Source organism: Zalophus californianus, chromosome 2, assembly GCF_009762305.2.
Source record: "Zalophus californianus isolate mZalCal1 chromosome 2, mZalCal1.pri.v2, whole genome shotgun sequence".
Lineage (NCBI taxonomy): Eukaryota > Metazoa > Chordata > Mammalia > Carnivora > Otariidae > Zalophus > Zalophus californianus.
The window spans coordinates 84,668,217-84,695,204 of record NC_045596.1 but is presented as its reverse complement, the minus strand read 5'-3'; the positions used below and the strand labels follow the sequence as shown (position 1 = coordinate 84,695,204).

The window sequence follows — 26,988 nt, the reverse complement described above, 5'->3', positions numbered from 1 at the left end:
GCCTTTGCTCTGAGCCTAAGGCTTACATTTTCTGTTAAAAAAAAAAAAAAAGAAAAAAAAATGAGAAATGTCAATAGAACAGCTGTCTCAGTCAAGGATTTGGTATTATTTAATGGTCACCTTCATGGACCTACTTATAGTTACTTCTGCTACTTACACTCTAAGAAATGTTGTTCTCAATAGTTACTGAGCACTGGATCAAGGTAGTGTCAGAGAAACAAAGATAGAAGGTACAGTCCCTGACCTCACAATTTATAGTCTTAGAGGGAAGGTAAGACCTGTCTTCCAATGTGATTGCCTGGTTTAATTAACTATTGATAAGTAGAATAGAGTTCAAAGGCAGGAGAGATACTTTCAAATGGAAGCAAAGCTTCAGAGTAGAGGGGGCAGCTGCCCTGGACTTTGAAGGGTGGTTGGGATTCTAGTAAGCCAGTGTTTGTAGGTTCTCTGTTGGCATCCATCCATCTTCAAGATATTTCCATCACTCATCTGAAGACTAGAAGCCAGGATAAGTTACAAGGACATAGAATACTCTCCATGTTCAAAATTATTAAGCCACCGGGGAAGAGTATTGATCTTTCTTTATAAAAATTATAAGAAACCGGGCGCCTGGGTGGCTCAGTTGGTTAAGCGACTGCGTTCAGCTCAGGTCATGATCCTGGAGTCCCTGGATCGAGTCCCACATCGGGCTCCCTGCTCAGCAGGGAGTCTGCTTCTCCCTCTGACCCACCCCCATCTCGTGCTCTCTATCTCTCATTCTCTCTCTCTCTCTCAAATAAATAAATAAAATCTTTAAAAAAAATTATAAGAAACCTAAATATTATCAATTAAATTAATTTTTTATATTGAACACTTAACACTCTTGTATTTTTCCCCAGTTTGCCAGCACTGCCAAATATATGAAGAATACACCTTATGTTAATGAGGTATCAAGTGATGAAGCTCTCCTGAAAAGATATAGAAAAGAAATAATGGATCTTAAGAAACAGTTAGAGGAGGTATGTATGAACCATGTATTTCAGTAAAGAATAGGGTCAGATGGAGAACTAAGATCTGCCCAAATGCCCAGAGTTTCTTAATTCATCAATACCTGAGGTCTGTAACCTAAATTTAAAACAGCTTTCAAGTAAGGAGAAATCACCTCATAAAAATTTTAGTTTAGGGGCGCTTGGGTGGCTCAGTTGCTTAAGCGACTGCCTTCAGCTCAGGTCATGATCCTGGAGTTTTGGGATCGAGTCCCGCATCAGGCTCCCTGCTCGGCGGGGAGTCTGCTTCTCCCTCTGACCCTCCTCCCTCTCATGCTCTCTGTCTCTCATTCTCTCTCTCTCAAATAAATAAAATCTTAAAAAAAAAAAAAATTTTTTTAGTTTAATTTACTATAAACTGAAAACTTTGGTTTCTTGAAATTATTCTAGATTTTGTTTTTTATTTCCAAAGGGCAAAATTTGAGATTTTCAGATGAGCCAAGTAGAGACATTCTTTCTAAATTGTCACAAATACATAGGGAACTAGGTTAAAAAGAAAGACTGTATGTAGTTACTTAAAACTTTATTTTTTGTATTTTCACATTATCTTGAATTCTTCTGACCCTAAGATAAAGTCTAATAAGGTAGCATAATCACTTGTCATTGTAATTTGTTTGTTTTAATCATTGCAGTTTCGTATTTTATAAAAATCTTATATTTTGGTTATCTTTTTTTAAATGAGCTAAAATTTAAAAAAATAAAATGACCTAAAATATCAAATGAAAGTCTTATGAGAACATCTGTTCTTTTGCCATAGGTATTCAAGCCTCTGCTTTTATAACTTCTCTGCCTATCATTTATATATTTTTAGGCAATTACTAGAATTGCTTTAACAGCCTTGCTATAATCTTACATATAGCATTTAGAATACACAGGAAGAAATGTGTATTTTACTTCATTATAGGTTTGAGAAATTACTGATTATGGCAACTGCCATAGTGTTAGTATTTTGTAGGTAGGGTATATTTCATTTCAGTAAAGCCTCGATTATCGCGACCCTGAGATCATGACCTGAACTGAAATCAAGAGTTGGACGCTTAACTGACCACCCAAGAGCCCCCACATACAAATTTAATATTCTATTCTTTTAAGCTACTTTCAAGGTTTTAAAATATAGCTACATTTATTATTAACATAACTTAATATTACATTCTATAGGTTTCTTTGGAGACTCGGGCCCAGGCAATGGAAAAAGACCAGTTGGCCCAACTTTTGGAAGAAAAAGATTTGCTTCAAAAAGTACAGATTGAGAAAATTCAGAACTTAACACGGATGCTGGTGACCTCTTCTTCCCTCACATCACAACAGGAATTAAAGGTAAAATTTAAAAGATGACAACCCAGACTTGGTATACAGAGACTAGGATTGGTACTCCTATATGTTTATTATATAGTTATGCATTTCTTATCCTTTGATACAGTATATTCAGAAAACCCAGAACATTTTGTGTGTTTGCTTATACATCAGTAAAACCTAAGAGGTTCATTAAAAATACAGATCTCTGATCCCACATGTAGAGATCCTAATTCAAGAAATCTAAAATACTGACAAGGAATCTATGTACAATATGTTTCTTAAGAAATTCTAATGAAGTTGATCAGGTGATTGGGAACCATAAGTGCCTAGGGTATGTGGTAATATTTTCTATTTGAAGAAACAAATATTAATCTTAGGAAAATTGATCTAGAATATAGATCAACATAGTGATCAAAATTCTGACTTCCAGTATGTGTACTTTTTGTTTTTACTAGAGTTAGGGTTTTTTTTTTTTTAGTCCAGTAGGTATTTTTTATCTATGATTGTATCATGATTAAAAGGATGGCCTCTGGAGCTTGACTGCCTGGATTTGAATCCTGGTGCTGTCAATTCCTAACTCTTTACCTTAGGTAATTTCTTAAATCCACTTTGCTGCAGTTTCCTTATCTGTGAGATAGTTTGATTCCCACCTCATAAGATTGTTGTGAGAATTAGGTGAAATAATGCATAGAATGTGCTCAACACTACATTTTCCAAAGGGCAAATCCTCAATAAATATATGCTCTTAAGATAATATTATTAATAGACATTATGTTCAAGTCACCATAGTAGGTATAAAGAAGATATCCCAAGTGCTATTTGTTGACTGACTGATGAATAGGAAACAGCCCAATGGAAGGTATAAGGAAGAATATTTCAGGAAGAGATCCACATGTACAAAAGCTTGGAGTAGTGAAAACAACATAATGTTTCCCTTGGATTTAAAAACGTTTTGGTGGCAGGGGAATTTTAAATCACAGTGAAGGATTTGAACATTGCCTTATGCTAAGGGCAAGGAAAAGTCTTGTAGGTAACATGATCATGATTGTATTTCAGAAAGGTACAGCTGCTTGTGTGCATCCGATTGGTTGGGGCTCTACAAGGACTGTGTCTCTGGAGATGGAAAAAAAAACGGATCAGTTGGAGAGCTATGTGGGAGAGAGACTCAACAGGACTTTGTGATTCCTTAGATGTGAGGGTCAGGGAGAGGGAGAGAGAGGTGTCCAGAATGACTGGCAAACATTGCTGGGTAGCTGGTAGCAGTATTCACTGTTAAGGAACATCGAATGAAGAGCAGTGCAGCTGCTCAGTGTTTTATTTGGGACATCTCCAGTTAAAGATTTCAGGCAATTGAAAATGAAAATCAGGTGAAAGATGTGAGGTAGAGATATCAATTTGGGCATTAGCTACTGCAGATCCAAAGTCAAGTCGTGGGAATGGATGGGCTGGTTCTGAGAGCATGTTGGGAATGAAAAGAAGACCAAAGACCAGACCCCAAGAACGACTTTTAGATAAAGGTAGAAGAATCCCAAAGGGAGCCAGGATTCGCTCTAGAGTTAAGAAGGAAACCAGGTGAGTTGTGGTCATTAAGGGAAGAGAATATTTCAGAGAGGTAGTACTCAGCAGTGTCACATTCTGTTGAGAAGTTAATTAAGATAAATATAGACAATTTTTTGGATTTGGAAACAAGCTCATTTACAAAGCAATTTGAGCTGTGTGCTAGGAGTGAAAGCCATCTTACAGAGGGTTGAGATGACCCCAGGGGATGAGATTGTGAGCACATTAGAGGGGACTGGCCTCAGATAGAAAAAAGGACCATTTATAGATCAGCTCACCTATAAAAAGGAGGTAGTAAGAGGATAGTTGGGAGGATTAAGTAAGATGAGATAGTACTTGTACTTCATAGAGGGACAGGAGAAGAATGGTAGCCATGAAATACAGGAAAACACAAGCAGAGGAAGAGAAGAAACCAGCAAAGCAGAGTGAGTGGTGGGATAAGCACCAGGAGACAGAGGTGTTCCTGAAAGGATGACGAAGGAGTAGATGGATGACGAGGAAGAGCACGAAAGAGAAATGAAAAGAAAATTGTAGCTAGAGAGAAGTAAGGAGTGAAGGGTTTGTTTAAAAAAAATCAAAAGCAAATGGAGAGGCTGGAGCATTCATTCATCAAGCTGTTAGAGGGGGCTGGTGAGGCTAACAGATGAATCCATAACCCAGGGAGCAAGGTCCCAGGGGAGAGAGGAGCAATGAGGTTAGGAGCCCTGGGGAAGGCATTAGCTTTACTGCATTGGAAGAGACTGGCATTGTGAAGGCTGTGTGGAGATCTACTCGCTGAAGGAAGTTCAAATTGACCATCTGTCTGTCCCTTCCCAGTCAGAGCTGGACACCCCAAAGTGCTTTTGGTAGCTGTGGTGGGCAGCAGCAGCTTCCCTGCTAGAGAACACCGGATTACTTGAAGGCGGGAGTCAGCCGATTCCTTTCAATTAAGTCCCAGAAAAGTTTGTAGGGAAACTTTCAAATAAAACATGAATTTTAAATGATAGTTTTATCAAATTTTTTATAGGGTTAAACACTGATTTTAAAAATTTGTTTTCTCATGACATCCTTAGACTGATAGGATGTTAAAATAGGCTTAAAAAGAATTCTACCAAGTCCATGGTTTCCAAGAAATGTAAATTAATTCCCTTGTTTCATGATGTTTGAGCCCAGATCTGTGTGAGGTAATTTTGATTTTTTTCCTCTTAGGCTAAAAGAAAACGAAGAGTCACTTGGTGCCTTGGCAAAATTAACAAAATGAAGGACTCAAATTACATAAATGAATTTAATATGTCAACAAATGTAACAAAAACACGAAAGGCGGCTGTAACTGTAGTGGGGGAAATTGATGAATGTGAGTGCTTTTTTAGCTGCTTTTAATTACCATAGCATCCCGGTAAAGAACTACTTTATTTATAACTGAGTTAATGTGATAAACACATTTAATAGAATGTATGTATTTTAGATGCAATTACAATGGAGATAATGATAAAAATTAGTGATTTTAAGAAAGTGAACATTCTCTATTATTTTCACATCTCTTACGAATGATACACTTTAGTTGAAACACAAGACATTTTTATTGTTGGTTTGAATCATTATCCAGCTAAATTAGTATCCATATAACATCTGCCTTAAACTTTAACTTTGAAAGGGTAGCATTACACAGGCATGTTTCAAAATGTCTTCAACATTAGCAGTATTTTTAAAGGGCATTTTAAAATCTACTTACATTGATCAAATCTCAAATTCAGAATTTGTCCTTTTACCTATATTGTATCAAGGATCGAGTATTTTATTACTAATTCTAACCAGGGATCTTAATTCATACAATATAAATGGTGATATCTGTTGTTAATGTATTCTTGGCATTCATATTTTGAGCACATGTTAGCTATTTGGAGCTTATTATTACCTCCAATCAGATTTTTTTTTTTTAGTCTTTGACTTTTAAGAAACTTTATTAAACATATTTATGGATAAATTTCTTTTTCCCCTAATTCTAGCTTTCTGCTCAGAGTCGGATATTTTCAGTAATACTTTTGATACATTAAATGAGACAGAGTGGAATCCAGCAACAAAGCTACTAAGTCAGGTAACTTAAACCTATTTTATAAAACATTATCTCTGACTCTTTTTAAAATTCACTTTTTGTTGGTGTTTACGTTGTTGTAGCAGCACATTACTCGCTCTGACTTAATTTTAGTAACAGTTTTGGTTCTAATTACTCGTTACACTCCTAATTGATAACTGACATGTAGAAGGAAGCTAAAAATTGTATAATGCAGGTGTATGGTAATAGGTAAACATTTGTGTCTAGTTCTTTCCCAACAGATCTTGGTATCTATGTTTTTTTTTGGTTTTGGGGTTTTTTTTTTTTTTTTTTGGTTTTAGTTTTGTGGGGTTTTTTTTGTTTCTGTTTTTCCTTACATAATCCCGTAAGGGTTTTAAAAAAGGCTGATTTTTAAAGTGTCAAAATTCTCAGGCATATAGTAGAAGAATGATACAGCAGGGAGGGGGTAATATTGCCAAATCATACTGAAAAATAAAAGTAAATGTATTATGTGTGGTTTTATCAAACCTTTAGGGAATACTATGGTGAATACTCAGAAGGTATAGAGTCCATATTGACTTTCTAGGCTACTAATGTCCAAAAAAGTATAGTATAGTTTTATAAATGTATTTGTTAAGAAAATTCCATTTTAGTTTTAGAATAAAATTACAGTGATTCTTGGGAATTATCATTACTTAACCGTTGTATTAGTTAAAATTAGGTGTTAAAGTGCTTTTATGTCCCTAAAACATCCTCTAGAAGTGTGTTGTTTTTGGAAAATCCCTGGTGTTAATTTTTGTTTTTTTAACCTGCAGTTTATCTCTTTCTCATAATAGTATACAAAACAGAAACAGGCCTCTTTTGAGTATGGTAAAACATAGCAGCATTTCGAGTTTTAGAGGTCAATAAATAATACCTCTGTTTCCCTTCCAAAATTCAGACCTATTTAAGAAATAAAACAGGCATCAGGCAGGTGGAGAATTAAATTATCAACTTCATAACTAAGGAGCATAAGGATCTGTGGTCAAGTGGACTTCCCGGGATACACCCCACCTCTCCGGGATGCACCTACCTCCCCAGCTTCCTACTCCTGACAACTTTCTCAGTTAGATATAGGCAGTTTATATGTTAGATATAGGCTTGTTTATATGATCTTTTTTTTTTCATTCCTGTCAAAGTAGTTTTCTAAGCTAGTTTACCAAAATGCACATCCTTTATTTTACCCTGGATCAAGCTACACCATTAGAAAGATATTGAAGAAGAGAATGACCTAAGTTAACTACATGATTTCAGGTTAAACTATTTGACTAGCCCAAATTTTAGTAAGGAAACAATATAGGATTAGAATTCTCTCTGACTTGAAAATCTGGTTTTGTTTCCAATAGGAAAACTTAGAAAGTGAACTGAATTCCCTTCGTGCCAACTATGATAATCTGGTATTGGACTATGAACAACTAAGACGAGAAAATGAAGAAATGGAATTGAAATTAAAAGAAAAGAATGATTTGGATGAATTTGAGGCTCTAGAAAGAAAAGCAGAAAAAGATCAGGAGGTAAGAGATATGGAAACATGAAAATAAAACCACACTTTTAAAAGAAGTATCATTCTCTTAAAGATGTTTATTTCTAAGGTTGACATATGGAGAATCCAACCATTTTCTATGTGTACACAAAATTTAGAGAATTTAAGAAGTAATTCACTTATATTTTAAAATATTTAAATCATATTTATTTCACATATGAATTATTTTTCTCAAACATTAATTTGTTGAGCACACCAGAAGTACTGTCTAGAGTATAACCATTTCCTACTGAGACCAATATGAATTTTACTATCTGGCTGAATGTTTTATGCATGGATACTATGTGTTAATGGATTTCATTTTCTTTACAAAGTATATTCCTAAATATTTAGAACATTATTAGAATGGCTGGGGAAGCTGATTTTGCTCGTGTCTTTTTCCATATCAGAGAGTTATTGTGAAAATTATTATAACTAGTACTAAATACTAGTAATGAATTTATTAGAAATGAAACAGATCACTTAAATTTCCTAAATATATAATATTAAGCTATAATAGAAATTGTTCCAAGAAATTCAAGAGATTTCTTAGAGCAGACCTTCCTTAACCTAGAGGTCACAGACATTATAAAATTATTTTGCAGAATTTTTGAATGCATATTCATTGTCCTGGAACAAGAATCCATAGCCATTATAAGACTATGAAGCAATCTATAACTCCCCCTACCCTCAAAATAAGAGCCAGTGTTCTGGTGTAGTTAAAATATGAGTTAATTTGCAGCTACTTCCAAGATTTCTGTGAGGATAGCCCAAAGGGACACAATGCTTTTTCCTCGGTATTGTTTCATTTCTCGCCCTCTTTTTTTTACTTTTTTTTTAAATAAGGAAAAAAACAATTCAGTGCCAAAAGTATTATTTCCATTCTACCTATAAATTAAAGTTAATCCTACATTTCATGGGTATATATACTAAGATGCAAAGTCTGTATGTTCTCCACAGGGTTTCATTTAACTTGTTTTAAAATTTGCGTGTTAACAAAATACAAAATGTCGAATACTGACCCATAGACATCAATCAGTAAACACTGAGTTTTATAACGAAGGGGGTGGTCTAGTGTCATGGTTAAGAGCATGGTCTCTGGAGCCAAACTTGCTTCCAAGTAGGATACAAGGCTTTGAGCGAGTCTCGGAATCTCTCCGGACTTACTTCCTGTTTCTCTCCACCCTGGGGGTTGAACCAGGTGCTTGCCAAGGCCCCTTCTAACTCCCAATGTCATCTAATTCTGTCTTACTCGTTATAAATAATATGACATAAAATTAACTTTGGGCATAAGTATAGCAATACTTTCTCAAAGTTTTTTACATGATTTATATATTCAATAATAAAAACTGAAGCTCACAGAGTATATGACTTGACTCTCACAACCTGATTTTTTTTTTCCTTTTAACCACAGTCAAGGGGGGAAATAATCCTATTCTTTTCATCTTTACTTGGACACAACTAAAATTCTAGGTTCTATAAGGTAACCTAAAATACTAAGTAATAAAAACTTATTCTGCTCAAAGGCAGTTCCATTCTATTTTAAACTAAAAATATGTCTGTGTATGCAGTAAAATATGGTCCCAAACCTTCATTTTGGGAAAAGCTTAGCCAAAAAGGAGGGAAAATTCAAATTATGGCCTTAGGACATGTGGTCATTGCCCTGGTTTGCCTAATGCTCTTTTTTTTTTTTTTTTTTTTTGCCTAATGGTTTTATAAATCACCAGAACTGTGTATCATTTTCAAATGGGAATATAGAAATACAGGATGTTTAAATAGTAATTTTTAGAAGGAGGGGTAAACAAAGTCAAGTCTCATCAAGCTCAGGGAACAAAGAAAATTCCAACCCTCTACTTGATTTAACTTGATTAATTTTAGAATTTTAACAACTTGGAGATTTTTGTCTTAAGGAATTAAATATTTTACCTGCTGAAAATTACAATTGAAATCTGTAATTTTTTTTTATGTAGCAGCCAATTAACTTTTGACTATATCATATACTTTCTCTTTATACTCAGCATCTTAGATAATACCTCATTAGGAAGTCACAGTCCAAGCTTTACAAAAGTTCATCTTTCTCCATTAATTAGAACTAATACTTAAAGTGCTATTTCAAATGAGAAGTGAGATAATTTTTCTTTCTAAATGTTTCTTTTCTAAAATAAAGATTAATTTTTTAGTTCTTCCTTATTTTCTTGTATTGTGTTATATTAATCACCATACATTACATCATTAGTTTTTGATGTAGTGTTCCATGATTCATTGTTTGCATATAACACCCAGTGCTCCATGCAGTACGTGACCTCTTTAATACCCATCACCAGGCCAACCCATCCCCCCACCCCTCTCCCCTCTAGAACCCTCAGTTTGTTTCTCAGAGTCCATAGTCTCTCATGATCATCTCCCTCTCCAAATTCCCCCCCTTCATTTTTTATTGGTAAATGTGATTTTGTTGCACAAAATTTTTCTAAAAGAAAGAGAAGATAAAAGATGGAGCCAATTTAAATTATAGCCAACACAAATGTCTAAAATTTTGCTGAACAGTTGATAGCCACTAACCACATGTGATGATTGAGTACTTGAAGTGTGGCCAGTTTGAACTGACTTAAGTATGAAAAAAAATGTAAACTGTTTAGTTTTTTATATTGATTACATGAACAAGTGATAATATTTTGGATATATTAGGTTCAAATATATTTTTAAAATTAGTTCTGTTTTTTTAATGCAGCCAGTAGGAAATTTTCAATACTAATTTGGCTCACATAATATTTCTGGAAGATGCTGACCTAAAATAGGAATGTCAACACTAGTTTGAATCTAAACTAGTTAGGACTGAATTAAACATTCAGAAAATATTACTTAAACCAGACACTATTTTCGTAAATCCCTTACATTTCTACTAGAATTTGCCTTTACTTTTTTCTTCTTTTTTAATCTAATTTTATTTAAATTCAATTAATTAACATAGAGTGTATCATTAATTTCAGAGGTAGATTTCAGTTATTCAACAGTTGCATATAACACCCAGTGCTCATTACATCACATGCCCTCCTTAATGCCCATCACCCAGTTACCCCATCCCCCCACCCACCTTGCCTTTACTTTTTAAGGACTCGTCGAATTATGAAGATTTCATAATTCTAAGAGAAAGTATGTTTATCTCTGGTAAGTTGTCATTTACGTGTTTTGACACAAAAGTATGTAGTACTCAAATATTTAATGCTTCAGGTATTTGATGGAAAGGAAACTTTAATAGAAACACATATATTTTTAAGTATTCTTTATACTTTTAGACAGTTAAAAAATATAAAACAATAACATCATCTTTCCCATATTTTCCATAGAATGAATCAAGGTAATAATTGATAATCCTATACATATCTCTGTAGCTTTAGTGAACAGTGATATTATTGTAAAGGCACCACATGAAACTACCCTAATCCAGACCTAAATTCTAAAACACAAATCCTTAAAAAGTATGCCAGTGTAAAGCTAAATGGCTAATTTATGGGAAGAAACCAAAATATCTTGTAGAATAAATAACATTTCTGCACTGAACCTCCCCAAAACAAAAATCTATTAAAAGTGTTTTTTAAAGTTTGATTACCAGTTTATATCTTCCAAGGGATGCATACTAATTTGCTTTTGACATTATTATAGCATTATTAACAGGTGACATAACCGTTACTTGGGTCATGCTGAGGTTTTTTTCTTGTTTGCTTGTTTTGTGGGGTTTGAGGATTTTTTGTTTGACTTACTGGGTTTCTGTTTGTTTTATATCTTCAAATGATGAGGTGCTCTGTAACAGTAGCTTGAACAATTGATCTCTTAATCCCTTCTTACTGTTTTGGTGATTCTGAAGCAGTGAATAAATGCTGTCTTTTGGGGGGTTTTCCTTCTTTCTTTCTTTTTTTTTTTTTTGCTTTATTAACTTTTGGTTTGCTCTGTTGCCTGTTCACATGCTCTTACAGATGCAACTAATTCATGAAATTTCCAACTTAAAGAATTTAGTTAAGCATGCAGAAGTGTATAATCAAGATCTTGAGGTGAGCATTTATGTTGGTATTTCTATCATAAGGAACTAGAACTATAAAATGTACATTATACGTAATTGAACATGATTTCAGAAAATAGAAGAAACGTTTTGTTTTTTAAATATCAACTTTTTAAATTTTACTAATGATTTAAACTATTAAATGTAAGTTCTTTTTTATCCCCTAAAATTTAAATACAAGAAAATACGTTTCACTTTTTTCTGTTTCATACTTCTTATAGAATGAGCTAAGCTCAAAAGTAGAGCTGCTTAGAGAAAAGGAAGACCAGGTTAAGAAGCTACAGAAATACATAGACTCTCAGAAGTCAGAAGATATGAAAATGGACTTGTCATACTCATCGGTAAAAATCAGGTTTATTTTGTTGTTTAATCATGTAGGCATTTATAGTATACCATCATCATTATTATCAATATTGAGCTTACATTGAGCCTACTGTGTGCCAGGCATTGTTGCAGTTGTTTTACATATACTATTTTATTTAATCTTGTCTGACTCTATAAAAGAGGGACTGTTAATATCATTGCCATTTTACAGATGAAGAATCATTCGTAGAGAGTTGAGGATATCGTTCTTTGAGTGAATATAAGTAAGGATGAGCTTCCATTAAAAATTAGTAATTCAAAATTTATTACTTTTTTCAATTATTTTGTGCAAATGCATGCAGAAGTATGTAGTCAGTATCTCTAGGTGAGCACTTATGTTGGTATTGATAAGTAACTGAAACTATACATATCACATGCGATTGAGCATGGTTTTATAAATTTCATTAATATTAATGAATTCTCATTATAATTTAAATAACTATTTTAACAGTTTGGTATTTTTCAGAAACTGTAGTTCTAGATGATTTTAGTTGGTATAAGATATGGTATTAAGGGACTCCTGAGTGGCTCAGTCAGTTAAACGTCGACCTTCAGCTCAGGTCATGATCCTGGCATCCCAGGATCAATCCCGGGATCAGGCTCCCTGCTCAGCGGGGAGTCTGCTTCTCCCTCTGCCTCTACCCTGCCCCCCTGCTCATGCTCTCTCTTGCATGCTCTCTCTCTCAAATAAATAAATAAAATCTTAAAAAAAAAAGATATGGCATTAAATAACATTGAATTTCATGATGAAATTGTTAATTTTTGCTGCTTGCTTTCTATTCTATTTGCCTTCAGTCCTCCTGATTACCTCAAGAAAGTATCAGTTTGATTCGAGTTTTTAACTCTTTTTAAGAAGGCAGCAGTTTCAAGCTGAAATTTTGGTTTTTCTTCTTTTGTTTTCATTTAAGTTTTTCAGAGTACTTTTTATTACCTTCTATCAGGACTCTTCTGTTACCTGACAAATGATCCTTTGTAAAAGTAATCTTACTGTTCTAAGGCCCTGGGAAGAAAGGCACTTTCATATAATCCAGGAGTTGTCTGTTGATAGAGTCGCAAGCAGAATTGCCCACTTTTTAAAAATTGCTGTTTCTTTCCCTTTATTCATCCAATTCATTCATTCATTTGTGCATTAATATTCTGCCAAGGATATATGTGGTTGAATTTATGTAAGCTAAAGTTAAAATGCCACTTCTCTCTAAAAATGAGACTGAGATCTTTTCATGTATTTATCAATCATTTGCATTTTCCCTTCTGTGAGTTACCTGTTCATCTTTTCTCTGTTTCTCTATTGGGTTTTTTGTCTTTTTCTTTGAAATTTGTGATTTCATATCCTTAATTTTAATTATGAACTACTCACCTGCCATTTTTAGATGGCAGGTCATTTTAAGTCATTTTAGAATGACTTAAAAATACATAGGAAATTTTAACAAGCTAGCTGAACAACAATTGTGTTAACCTTTTTTAAACAATAACAGATTTCTTCAGTCTATACAATGCTTCTATAATTTGGAAAAATATAGCCAGAGTTTTTAAAATATTTTTATTGTGGAAATATTATTTCTTTTCATCTTTTCCTATTAAATACACATTTGAAATTAGCATATTTCACTAAGTTCTTTTTGTCCTGTGTATAGGAAAGCACTGAAAACATAAAACAAATGAAACAGACTCTGCTTGATGCTGAAACTGTAGCCCTTGATGCCAAGAAAGAATCAGCCTTTCTTAGAAGTGAAAATCTGGAGCTGAAAGAGAAAATGGTAACTGTTTCCTGTAATATTTATAATAAAATAGTTGCTACAATCACTACATTTCTGTGAATTTGCAATGTTTCTCTCAACAGAAAGAACTTACAAATACATACAAGGAAATGGAAAATGATATTCAGTTATATCAATGCCAACTGGAGGCAAAAAAGAAAATGCAAGTGGATCTGGAGAAAGAATTGCAATCTTCTTTTAATGAAATAACAAAACTCACCTCCCTTATAGATGGCAAAGTTCCAAAAGGTATTTCATAATTTCACTTAATTCTTTGCAGATCTGACTTTGTCTAGAAACCTACCTGAAGGATTTTGCGACTATATTCCAATGGGTAGAAATCTGTTATCCTCTGATATGATTGTTTTAATAGCTTAATAATGAGTTTCGATAGAGATCAGTATTTATAACTGCTTCCATGGAATTCCAATTAATAAGGATTTAAGAATTATTTTTCAAATAAATTGGACCTGATTTTCAAAAAGTGGTTGAAGAACTATTAACGGTTAGATTACCTGTTAACCAACATTGACTCTTTAATAAATTTTATATAGTCTGATTAAATAATCTAACTTTGCATATTATTTAGATTATCCCAATAACTGTGGGCTGTTTTAATTTACCCAAAATATCCTAGATTTGCTCTGTAATTTGGAACTGGAAAGAAAGGTTACTGACCTCCAGAAAGAACTGAATAAAGAAGTTGAAGAAAATGAAGCTTTGCATAAAGAAGTTAATTTGCTCTCAGCATTGAAATCTTTACCCTCAGAAGTAGAAATGCTGAGGAAAGAGGTAAACACATTTTAAAGCAAATAATTCTTATTTTGAAATAAAAACCTTGGTAATAGCACTTTAAATGTCTTGCTGTAGTTTATCTTAAAGTAGCAGTCAAGAGAGTGTAAACATATGACTCAACTTGTTAGGAATAGAAATGAATGTAGTTCCTCCCCCAATTTTCTTATTACCAGAAAACACACTTTCAAAGCCTATTTAACAGTATACTTAGTAACTTGATCCATGTAACAACCAATTCTGTAGTCCTCAAATGTTTCACTTAAACAGAGTTTTGGGGGCGCCTGGGTGGCTCAGTTGGTTGAGCATCTGACTCTTGTTTTCGGCTCGGGTCGTGATCTCGGGATTGTGGGATCCAGCCCTGCAGTGGCTCTGGGCTCATTGCAGAGTCTGCTTGCCCCTCTCCCTCTGCTTCTTATCCCCATGCTCTCTATCTCTCTGAAATAAATTTTTAAAAAAAAAACATTTAAACAGAGTTCTATGGGGGCATCTGGCTGCTCAGTCAGTAGAGAGTGTGGACTCTTGATCTCAGGGTTGTAAGTTCAAGCCCCACATTGGGTGGAGAGATTACTTAAAAATAAAATCTTTAAATAGAGTTCTATGGCCCATCCTTTTTTTAACTTTTTTGTTTTTGGTACTAGTTCCATCACTACGTTGAACACAAAAACATAATGAGATGTAAGGGAGGGGACTGATAAAGTTTAGGGGTCAGTGTAAATCTTGCAGGCCAGTGAACAAACCTGTGAACCATCAGCCAGCTTTTCCTTCCTCTCTACTTTTCTAAAAGAAATAAAACTGACAAGTGTTTGAAGACCCAAGTGGCAGACATCATGCTAAAGAACTCTAGCAACATTATTTAGTCATCCTAAAAACTCTTTAAAGTAGGTGCTGTTTTTTAGCTCAACAAATAGTTATGAAGCCAGTAGCTGAGCTCCACAGATGTGCCTGCTGTCCTAAGTCCATGAATGAAACAACCCTGCTGTATTAGCCCCGTCCTTAGTCTCTGCTGTAAGTCCGCCTCTCTTCTTCCCACCATTGCTACCTTACCTTTCACAGTTATTTTACTGTTTATTAGCTGGATAGGGTTGATTTAAATAATAATTCAAATAAAACTTAACTATTTAAATTATTCAGGGATGATATTTTTAGAATTTGGAGCTACATTTAAAGGCTTTAGGAGAAAAATGTCAAATTCTAAGACAAAACATAAAATGACACACGAAGAGGCTAGAAAATACTTTAGAATGATAGATAAGGAGATAAAGGCACATCCTGAAATGAAGTGTTTCTACTGAGTACCCTTCTCCATGCAATCCTTGCTAGAACCCAAAGAGCATAGAAAATGAAACTGAAGGTAAAGTTAAAGAGGATAATACATTCTTAAAGGATGGTGACAATAAAAATGTTGCCTTTCCTCGGTCAAATTTTTGCATAATTTCAATGTCTTCCCCCTCCCCCACCTTACCCCCGACCCCGAAGAAACTTTTTTTTTTCCTGAAGACTGCTTCGGTAGACCATACATTGCTAACATAGCTAATTTTATTTCGTTTCCATAGATGCATGATAAATCTGAAGAGCTCTGTATAATAACATCAGAAAGAGACAATTTGTTTTCTGAAGTAGTTCAAAAGGAAAGTAGAATTCAAGATTTACTTGAAGAAATTGGGAAAACTAAAAATGACCTAGCAACTACCCAGTTGAATTACAAAAGCACTGATCAAGAATTCCAAGATTTTAAAAATCATCATATTGAATTTGAGCAAAAGTATAAGATGGTCCTTGAGGAGAATGCAAGAATGAATCAGGAAATAGGGAATCTCTCTAAACAAGCTCAAAAACTTGGTTTAAGTTTGGATGCTGTGAACACAGAGGTTGGTACAAGACACCCTCTGGGGAGTGATCTTTAACTTTCTGGGGTTTAGCTTCCATTTATATACCATAGAATGCTCTGCTTTTCACATTTACTTTTTCTTATTTTAAAGCTTTCTCCCAAATCTGAAGAAGTTCAGAAGACAACTAAGAGTCAAAACAGGTTAAATGAAGTGGAAGAGCTGAAGGAACAATTAGAAAGTAGAGATTCGAGGCTGCAAACTATGGAAAAGGAAAAAACACTGATTGCTGAGCAACTTCAACAAACTTTAGTAGAAGTAAGAACCTTAACCCAAGAAAAGGAGGACCTAAAACAACTCCAGGAGAGCCTGCAGATTGAGAGGGACCAACTCAAAAGTGACATTCAGGATACTGTAAACATGGTAAGGCTTTTACTGAGTAAACTCTGAAAATTCAGAGCCTCTTTACAAACAGGACAGGAGCCATCACTTATAATTCATGATCCGGTAGCCACTACAAAATTACTTCCACTGTTATACATTATTCTAATGGACATTGTTTTCCATTTCTCTGACAAAGAATATAGACACCCAAGAACAATTAAGAAATGCTCTTGAGTCTTTAAAACAACACCAAGAAACAATTAACACACTAAAAATGAAAATTTCTGAGGAAACTTCCAGGAATTTGCATACAGAGGAAAACCTAGGAGAAACTAAGGATGAATTCCAGGAAAAGGTAAATGGTGTTTCCATTCAAAGTTTTTATATGTGTAGATGAGCTTTCTCTTTTACCTCAAGCAGTTAAGTACATAATGATAATCTCAATCTTGTTTATTATTCACAGTGCTAATAACTAACAATAATTTACAAGCATAACCCTGATGTCTTTGAAATAACTTCAGATATAACTGCTTACAATCAATTTGGGAAAAAAAGGCAAAAATTAGTTCAAACTTTAAGCTGATATTTTGAGGCCTAATGTATTTGAAATGTCCTTACAAACCCCTCTGAAGGGGTGCCTGGATGGCTCAGTTGGTTAAGCAGTCGCTTAACCTTCAGCTCAGATCATAATCCCAGGGTCCTGGGATCGAGCCTCACATCGAGCTCCCTGCTTGGCCGGAAACCTGCTTCTCCCTCTCCCACTCCCCCTGCTTGTGTTCCCTCTCTTGCTGTCTCTCTCTCTCTGTCAAATAAATAAATAAAATCTTTTTTTAAAAATTTAAAAAAATAATAAAAATCCCTCTGAATTCTAAGAATAGAAGAAAGTTTGCTTATTACTAACTGTCTAAAATATTTGTTTTATGTCAGATTTTATATATTAAACTTGCTTAGAGATCCCTGTAAAATCAATGTGTATATTTTATTAATGCCTGTTTCTAGGGCTTAAGCTATAATTTTTACTATTAGGTGCTTAAATCTCACCTTAATTTGTTCTAAGTAGTATGGTTCATTTTGTTCTGAGACCTTAGGAGAATAAGGTCTTAACTGGTTATTCAATTATATACAACAAACACTAGGAGATGCTAATGATGATTTTTTGTTTGTTTGTTTGTTTGTTTGTTTTAAGAGAGTTGTGTTAGTCCACTAGGGTTTCCATCACAAAATATCACAGACTGCTGGCTAAAACAACAGAAATTTACTTTCTCCTGGTTGTGGAGGCTAGAAGTCCAAGATTAAGGTGCTAGAAAATTTAGTTTCTGTTAAGTCTTCTTTTCCCTGCATGCCAATGGAACCTTCCTTCTGTATCCCTCACAGGGCCTTTCTCCTATGCTCAAGCTGAGAAAGAGCACTGGTGTTTCTTCCTCTACTTAAAAGGACACGAATCTGGGGCACCTGGGTGGCTCAGTCAACTGGGTGACCAATTCTTGATTTCAGGTCAGGTCTTGATCTCAGGGTTGTGAGTTTGAGCCCCACGTCTGGCTCTGCGCTGGGCATCGAGCCTAATGAATGAATGAATGGATACCAATCCTATGGGATTAGGGCCCTCGTTTTATGACCTCATTTAACTTTAATTACCCTCCTTAAAGGCTTTCTCTTCACATACACCGTCACATGGGGGTTAGGGCTTCAAAATGAATATTGGGAGGACAAAATTCAGTCTGTAACTGGTGATTGCCTATAATTTTATACAATGGATTCATTTACTATATACATTTCTACTTTTCAAAAATGCCTTTGATATATATTAACAGGATTTTTATACTGTCTTTCAGTTTTATGCACTTAATACTATTGATTCCAGAACATTTGCTACTAGAAATTTAAAACATTCATCAGTGGGAGACTGATGAAATAATCTTTCACACATCCGTAGCTTGGTATAGTATATGTATATATAATATGTACGTATGTATATAGATAATGCAACTGGGTTTTATGTGGTCATAAAATTTTTTAAAACTGCATATTATATGCAAACAGAAAAATCATCAGGATGGACATATTATTAAATAAAAACAAATACTGCTTAAGAATAATTCAGTAACCTCCAACTTATATAAATAAATCTCTATGTAGATTTATATGCTATTTATATAATGAGTTTTCCCCCATTTACCCTTGGGGTACAGTATTCTTGCCTTGGAAAAGCTTTCCCTCTCTCTCCCTATGCTTCAGTACTTCTCTCCTAGAAAAGCATTTTCACTTGTTTTCTATCTTGTGTTCTCAGCTTATATGTAGTTTGGATCAATCAAATGAGCCAAAGGCATTTGACCTTGATTTGAAATTTATAACTTTCACTTTCATTAGGGGAAGGTTTTTTGAAAAGATTTTTGAAAATAAGATGCAACAATACTTAGCTGCTTTTAAACAAATGCAAAAATGCAATTATAGGGCCCCATGAAAAGGGGCAATAGCAGAGAAGTGAGGGAAAAAGAGAGTTCTATTCACTGGGACCAGCTGGTGTGTGGTATTAAGTTTATGCTAGAATCATCTATGTTGATAAAAAAAAGGTCCAAATGGGGCTTTTCTGTTTCTTGGGGTGTCTCAAATCTGGGATGGAAAGCTAGGATCAGCTTAGTCTTCTGTTACCATGTTCATAATGGAATCCCGCATGGACCCCTCAGTTCATCTGGACCCCAAGGGGCTGCATTAGTAGGTTTCTCATGAATCCCCTTAGAGTGCACACTTTATTTTTTTTTTATTAGGTTAATCACTATACATTACATCACTAGTTTTTGCTGTAGTGTTTCATGATTCATTGTTTGCGTATAACACCCAGTGCTCCATGCAGAACGTGCCCTCTTTAATACCCATCACCAGGCTAACCCCTCCCCCCACCCCCTCCCCTCTAGAACCCTCAGTTTGTTTCTCAGAATCCAGAGTCTCTCAGGGTTCGTCACCCCCTCCAATTCCCCCCCCTTCATTCTTCCCCTCCTGCTATCTTCTTCTTTTTATTTATTTTTAACATATAATGTATTATTTGTTTCAAAGGTACAGGTCTGTGATTCAACAGTCTTACACAATTCACAGCGCTCACCATAGCACATAGCCTCCCCAGTGTCTATCACCCAGCTACCCCATCCCTCCCACCCCCACCACAGCAACCCTGTTTGTTTCCTGAGATTAAGAATTCCTCATATCAGTGAGGTCATATGATATATGTCTTTCTCTGATTGACTTATTTCATTCAACATAATACCCTCCAGTTCTATCCACGTCGTTGCAAATGGCAAGATTTCATTCCTTTTGATGGCTGCATAATATTCCATTGTGCGTGTGTGTGTGTGTGTGTGTGTGTGTGTGTGTGTGTGTGTGTATACCACATCTTCTTTATCCATTCCTCTGTTGTGGACATCTTGGCTCTGTCCACAGTTTGGCTAATGTGGACATTGCTGCTGTAAACATTGGGGTGCATGTACCCCTTCGGATCCCTACATTTGTATCTTTGGGGTAAATATCCAGCAGTGCAATTGCTGGGTCGTAGGGCAGCTCTATTTTCAACTTTTTGAGGAACCTCCATACTGTTTTCCAGAGGGGCTGCACCAGCTTGCATTCCCACCAACAGTGTAGGAGGGTTCCCCTTTCTCCACATTCCTGCCAACATCTGTCGTTTCCTGACTTGTTAATTTTAGCCATTCTGACTGGTGTGAGGTCGTATCTCATTGAGGTTTTGATTTGGATTTCCCTGATGCCGAGCGATGTTGAGCACTTTTTCACGTGTCTGTTGGCCATCTGGATGTCTTCTTTGCAGAAATGTCTGTTCATGTCTTCCGCCCATTTCTTGATTGGATCATTTGTTCTTTGGGTGTTGAGTTTGATAAGTTCTTTATAGATTTTGAATACTAGCCCTTTATCTGATATGTCATTTGCAAATATCTTCTCCCATTCTGTCAGTTGTCTTTTGGTTTTGTGGACTGTTTCTTTTGCTGTGCAAAAGCCTTTTATCTTGATGAAGTCCCAATAGTTCATTTTTGCCGTTGCTTCCCTTGCCTTTGGCGATGTTTCTAGGAAGAAGTTGCTGTGGCTGAGGTCGAAGAGGTTGCTGCCTGTGTTCTCCTCTAGGTTTTTGATGGACTCCTGTCTCACATTGAGGTCTTTCATCCATTTTGAGTGTATTTTGTGTGTGGTGTATGGAAATGGTCCAGTTTCATTCTTCTGCATGTGGCTGTCCAATTTTCCCAACACCATTTGTTGAAGAGAGTGTCTTTTTTCCACTGGACATTCTTTCCTGCTTTGTCGAAGATTAGTTGACCATAGAGTTGAGGGTCGATTTCTGGGCTCTCTATTCTGTTCCATTGATCTATGTGTCTGTTTTTGTGCCAGTACCATACTGTCTTGATGATGACAGCTTTGTAATAGAGCTTGAAGTCTGGAATTGTGAGGCCACCAGCTTTGCTTTGCTTTTTCAATATTCCTCTGGCTATTCGGGGTCTTTTCTGGTTCCAAACAAATTTTAGGATTATTTGTTCCATTTCTTTGAAAAAAGTGGATGGTATTTTGATAGGGATTGCATTGAATGTATAGATTGCTCTAGGTAGCATTGACATTTTCACAATATTTGTTCTTCCAACTCATGAGCATGGAGTGTTTTTCCATTTCTTTGTGTGTTCCTCAATTTCTTTCATGAGTATTTTATAGTTTTCTGAGGACAGATTCTTTGCCTCTTTGGTTAGATTTATTCCTAGGTATCTTATGGTTTTGGGTGCAATTGTAAATGGGCTCGACTCCTTAATTTCTCTTTCTTCTGTCTTGCTGTTGGTGTATAGGAAGGCCATTGATTTTATATCCTGCCACTTTATACTGAATTCCTGTATGAGTTCTAGCAGTTTTAGGGTGGAGTCTTTTGGGCTTTCCACATAAAGTATCATATCATCTACAGAGAGTGAGAGTTTGACTTCTTCTTTGCCGATTCAGATGCCTTTTATTTCTTTTTGTTGTCTGATTGCTGTGGCTAGGACTTCTAATACTATGTTGAATAGCAGGGTGATAGTGGATATCCCTGCCGTGTTCCTGACCTTAGTGGGAAAACTCTGTTTTTCCGCTTTGAGAATGATATTCGCTGTGGGTTTTTCATAGATGGCTTTTATGAGATTGAGGTATGTACCCTCTATCCCTATAGTCTGAAGAGTTTTGATCAAGAAAGGATGCTGCACTTTGTCAAATGCTTTTTCTGCATCTATTGAGAGGATCATATGGTTCTTGTTCTTTCTTTTATTAATGTATTGTATCATAATGATTGATTTGTGGACGTTGAACCAACCTTGCAGCCAAAGGATAAATCGCACTTGGTTGTGGTGAATCATCCTTTTAATGTACTATTGGATCCTATTGGCTAGTATTTTGGTGAGAATTTTTGCATCCATGTTGATCAAGGATATTGGTCTTTAATTCTCCTTTTTGATGGGGTCTTTGTCTGGTTTAGGGATCAAGGTAATGGTGGCCTCATAAAACGAGTTGGGAAGTTTTCCTTCCATTTCTATTTTTGGAACAGTTTCAGAAGAATAGGTATTAATTCTTCTTTAAATGTTTGGTAGAATTCCCCTGGGAAGCCATCTGGTCCTGGGCTTTTGTTTGCTGGGAGATTTTTGATGACTGCTTCAATTTCCTTAGTGGTTATTGGTCTGTTCAGGTCTTCTATTTCTTCCTGGTTCAGTTTTGGTAGTTGATGCATCTCTACGAATGCATCCATTTCTTCCAGATTATCTAATTTGCTGGCATAGAGTTGCTCATAATATGTTCTTATAATTCTTTGTATTTCTTTGGTAAGTTGGTTGTAATCTCCTCTTTCTTTCATGATTTTATTTATTTGGGTCATTTCTCTTATTGATAAGTCTGGCCAGGGGTTTATCGATCTTGTTAATTCTTTCAAAGAACCAGCTTCTAGTTTCGTTGATCTGTTCTGTTCTTTTGGTTTCTATTTCATTGATTTCTGCTCTGATCTTTATTATTTCTCTTCTCCTGCTGGGTTTAGGCTTTATTTGCTGTTCTTTCTCCAGCTCCTTTAGGTGTAGGGTTAGGTTGTGTATTTGAGACCTTTCTTGTTTCTTGAGAAAGGCTTGTATTGCTATATACTTTCCTCTTAGGACCGCTTTTGCTGAATCCCAAAGATTTTGAACAGTTATGTTTTCATTTTCATTTGTTTCCGTGAATTTTTTTAATTCTTCTTTAATTTCCTGGTTGACCCATTCATTCTTTAGTGGGATGCTCTTTAGCCTCCATGTATTTGAGCTCTTTCCGACTTTCCTCTTGTGACTGAGTTCTGGTTTCAAAGCATTGTGGTCTGAAAATATTCAGGGAATGATCCCAATCTTTTGGTACCGGTTGAGACCTGATTTGTGACCTAGGATGAGATCTTTTCCGGAGAATGTTCCATGGGCACTAGAGAAGAATGTGTATTCTGTTGCTTTGGGATGGAATTTTCTGAATATATTTATGAAGTCCATTTGGTCCAGTGTGTCATTTAAAGTCTTTATTTCCTTGTTGATCTTTTGCTTAGATGATATGTCCATGTCAGTAAAGGGGGCGTCAAAGTCCCCCACTATTATTGTATTGTTTCAATGTGTTTCTTTGCTTTTGTTATTATTTGGCTTATATAAGTGGCTGCTCCCATGTTAGGGGCATAGATATTTACAACTGTTAGATCTTCTTGTTGGATAGACCCTTTAAGTAGGATATAGTGTCCTTCCTCATCTCTTATTACAGTCTTTGGTTAAAATCTAATTTGTCTGATATAAGGATTGCCACCCCAGCTTTCTTTTGATGTCCATTAGCATGGTAAATGGTTTTTCACCCCCTCATTTTCAATCTGGGGGTGTCTTTGGGTCTAAAATGAGTCTCTTGCAGACAGCATATCGATGGGTCTTATTTTTTTATCCAATCTGATAGCCTCTGTCATTTTTTTTAAAGATTTTATTTATTTATTTGCTAGAGAGAGAGAGCATAGGCAAGAGAGAGTGAGCAAGAGCACAAGCAGGGGGAGCTGCAGGCAGAGGGAGAAGCAGGCTCCCTGCTGAGCCAGGAGCCCGATGTGGGACTCAATCCCAGGACCCTGGGATCATGACCTGAGCTGAAGGCAGCTGCTTAACCGACTGAGCCACGCAGGCATCCCTAGGCTGTGTCTTTTGATTGGGGCATTTAGCCCGTTTACATTCAGGGTAACTATTGAAAGATACGAATTTAGTCCCATTGTAAGGCATGTAAGGTGACTGTTACTGTATATTGTCTGTGTTCCTTTCTGGTCTATTTTACTTTTAGGCCCTCTCTTTCTTTAGAGGACCCCTTTCATTATTTCTTGTAGGGCTGGTTTCGTGTTTGCAAATTCCTTTAGTTTTTGTTTGTCCTGTAAGCTTTTTATCTCTCCTTCTATTTTTGATGACAGCCTAGCTGGATATAGTAATCTTGGCTCCATATTTTTCTCATTTAGTGCTCTGAATATATCATGACAGTTCTTTCTGGCCTGCCAGGTCTCTGTGGTTAGGTCTGTTGCCAATCTAATGTTTCTACCATTGTAGGTTACAGATCTCTTCTCCCAAGCTGCTTTCAGGATTTTCTCTTTGTCTCTGAGACTTGTAAGTTTTACTATTAGATGTCGGGGTGTTGACCTATTTTTATTGATTTTGAGAGGGGTTCTCTGTGCCTCCTGGATTTTGATGCCTGTTTCCTTCCCCAAATTAGGGAAGTTCTCTGCTATAATTTGCTCCAATATACCTTCTGCCCTTCTCTCTCTTTCTTCTTCTGGGATCCCAATTATGCTAATGTTGTTTTGTGTTATGGTATCACTTATCTCTTGAATTCTGCCCTCGTGATCCAGTAGTTGTTTATCTCTCTTTTTCTCAGCTTCTTTATTCTCCATCATTTGGTCTTCTATATCACTAATTCTCTCTTCTTCCTCCTTTATCCTAGCAGTTAGAGCCTCCATTTTTGATTGCTCCTCATTAATAGCCTTTTTGATTTCAACTTGGTTAGATTTTACTTCTTTTATTTCTCCAGAAAGGGTTTCTCTAATAACTTCAATGTTTCTTTCAAGCCCAGCTAGTATCTTTAAAATCATCATTCTGTACTCTAGTTCTGACATCTTACTAATGTCCTTATTGATTAGGTCCATGGCAGTTGGTACTGCCTCTTGTTCTTTTTGTTGAGGTGATTTTTTCCATCTTGTCATTTTGTCTAGAGGAGAATAGATGAATGAGAAAACAAAATGCTAACAGGATAACATCCCCAGAAAATATACACTAAACAAATCAGAAGAGACCTGAAACCTGGGGAAAAGAAAAGGAAAGAAAGAAAAAAGAAAAAGATAAAAACAAACAAAAATGAAACAAAACAAAGAAAACAGAATATGATCAAATATGATCAGGCTGGTGCATAGATCAGTGCCACACACTAGATTTTGGGCGTATTTTGGTCTGTTAGAAGAAAGTGCCTCCCAAAATTTTAAAGAAAGAAAAACTTATATTTGTACAAAAATAAGGGTTAATACGATGAAGGGATGGAATACGACTGTAAAGATGAAAATTATAAGAGATTTTATAAAAGGAATTGATAAGAAGTTGGTTGAAAAAAGAAAGAAGAGGATTTAAAAAAAAGGAGAGTATGTGATCAGGCAGGAGACTAGAACAAAGCCATACACTAGAGATTTAGGGAATATTTTGATCTGTTAGAAGAAACTGTATCCCAAAATTTTAAAGAGAGAACAACTTACATATATACACCAAAAATAAGGTTAACTACTATGAAGGGATAGAATATGACTCTAAAAATGAAAAGATTTTTTTTAAAAAAAGGGATTGATAAGATATTGGTTGAAAAAGGGAAAAAGAAAAATTCAAAAAAAAAAAAAAAGACAGGTGAAAAAAAATTAACTTGAAAGACTAAAGAATCACAGGAAAAAAGCCATGAATTCTATATGCAGTATTTCCCTAGAGCTGGAGTTCTGCCATTCTCATTGATCGGTAAACTTGGTCTTGGCTGGCTGTTCTTGATGATCTTCTGGGGGAGGGGCCTGTAGCTGTGGTTCCCACATGTCTTTGCTCCAGGCAGAATTGCCTGCCCTTGCTAGGGTTGGGCTATGTAATCTGCTCGGTTTTGCTCTCAGGTGCTTTTGTTCCCTGCAAGCTTTCCATACAGCTTTGGAGGACGAGAGTGAAGATGGCAGCCTCCCAATCTCTGCCCCAGGGTAGCCGAGAACTTGGGGCCCCACTCCTCAGTGCACCCCCAGAGAAAAGCAGTTAGTCACTCCCGTCTCCCGGGTCTCCGGCCGCACTCCGTGCTCACCTGTCCTGTGACTGCGCGTTTCTATCTCTGGCACCCGACCCCGTGTGGAGTCTCCAAACCTAGCAGATCCCTGTGGTGCGCTCCCGCGCCACTCCTCCCCGGGGAGGAAGGGGAGTCTCCCCGAATCTGCCGCTAGTTGGGTCTCTGCTGGAGGAGCAGTGGCCTGACTGTGCCACGGATCCCGGTTTATGGCAACCCCGAGCTGAGAGCCCACTCCTCGGCTCCGTCTCTGCATCCGGCTTCCCTGCTCCGATACTTCGGAGCTCTGCCACACTCTGGCACCCCCAGCCTTTCTGTGACCCCGAGGGTCCGAGACCACACTGTCCCAGCGAGGGTTCCACCCCCCACTTAGCCACTGGAGCGATGTCCCTCAGTGGAGCCAACTTCTAAAATTTCCGATTTTGTGCTCCGCTGCTCTATCACTTGTCAGAAGCGGCAGGTAGAGGCCCCCTCCCCCGCCGTCTATCTTCCCAAATATCGCCTCCGATTCACTTCTGTGCACGTCCTACCTTCCAGAAAGTGGTCATTTTTCTGTTCAGAGAGTTGTTGCTATTCTTTCCTTCAATCTCCTATTGAGTTCATAGGTGTTCAGAATGGTTTGATCCCTATCCCGCTGAATTCCTGGGACCAGACGAAACCCAGGTCTCCTACTCCTCCGCCATCTTGCTCCTCCCCCTCAGAGTGCCCATTTAAATCCTGCTTGATGTTTCTCTCTCTATAAATGCAGTTTCTCTAGTGTGTCTCAACACAAATCTTAAACAATGATTAGTAAACTTATATAAAGGACACAATTCCTTTTCTTTATTTAATAAGATATGTTAGATATTGTTCATGGTAGCTGAAATACTTTCTAGGCTGGGTTCATTTCTGAAATGTCCCTTGGGTATTCTCACATACTTTGTCTCAGCCTTCTTTGTCTTTGTGTACATTCCTATGTTTAGGAGCACAGATATGAGATTCTGAAGTACAGTATCTGACAAACTAGTCCCAACAACTATCTGTTCC

General features: G+C 36.3%; 1 protein-coding gene across 7 annotated transcripts in view; it reads left to right on the top strand.

Moving 5' to 3' along the window:
- Positions 1-26,988, top strand: part of CENPE (centromere protein E) — an 82,618-nt gene that overhangs the window by 12,516 nt on the left and 43,114 nt on the right. For 5 of the 7 annotated variants that reach the window (XM_027598508.1, XM_027598509.1, XM_027598510.1 and 2 more), the window contains 12 exons: positions 879-998; positions 2,184-2,342; positions 5,067-5,211; positions 5,864-5,952; positions 7,296-7,463; positions 11,747-11,866; positions 13,523-13,645; positions 13,729-13,894; positions 14,283-14,437; positions 15,994-16,308; positions 16,420-16,689; positions 16,847-17,005. In XM_027598508.1, the coding sequence (XP_027454309.1) occupies positions 879-998; positions 2,184-2,342; positions 5,067-5,211; positions 5,864-5,952; positions 7,296-7,463; positions 11,747-11,866; positions 13,523-13,645; positions 13,729-13,894; positions 14,283-14,437; positions 15,994-16,308; positions 16,420-16,689; positions 16,847-17,005 (1,989 nt within the window). Of the gene's footprint in view, positions 1-878; positions 999-2,183; positions 2,343-5,066; positions 5,212-5,863; positions 5,953-7,295; positions 7,464-11,442; positions 11,518-11,746; positions 11,867-13,522; positions 13,646-13,728; positions 13,895-14,282; positions 14,438-15,993; positions 16,309-16,419; positions 16,690-16,846; positions 17,006-26,988 lie in introns of all 7 variants that reach the window. The other 2 variants (XM_027598513.1, XM_027598512.1) reach the window with 2 other exon arrangements.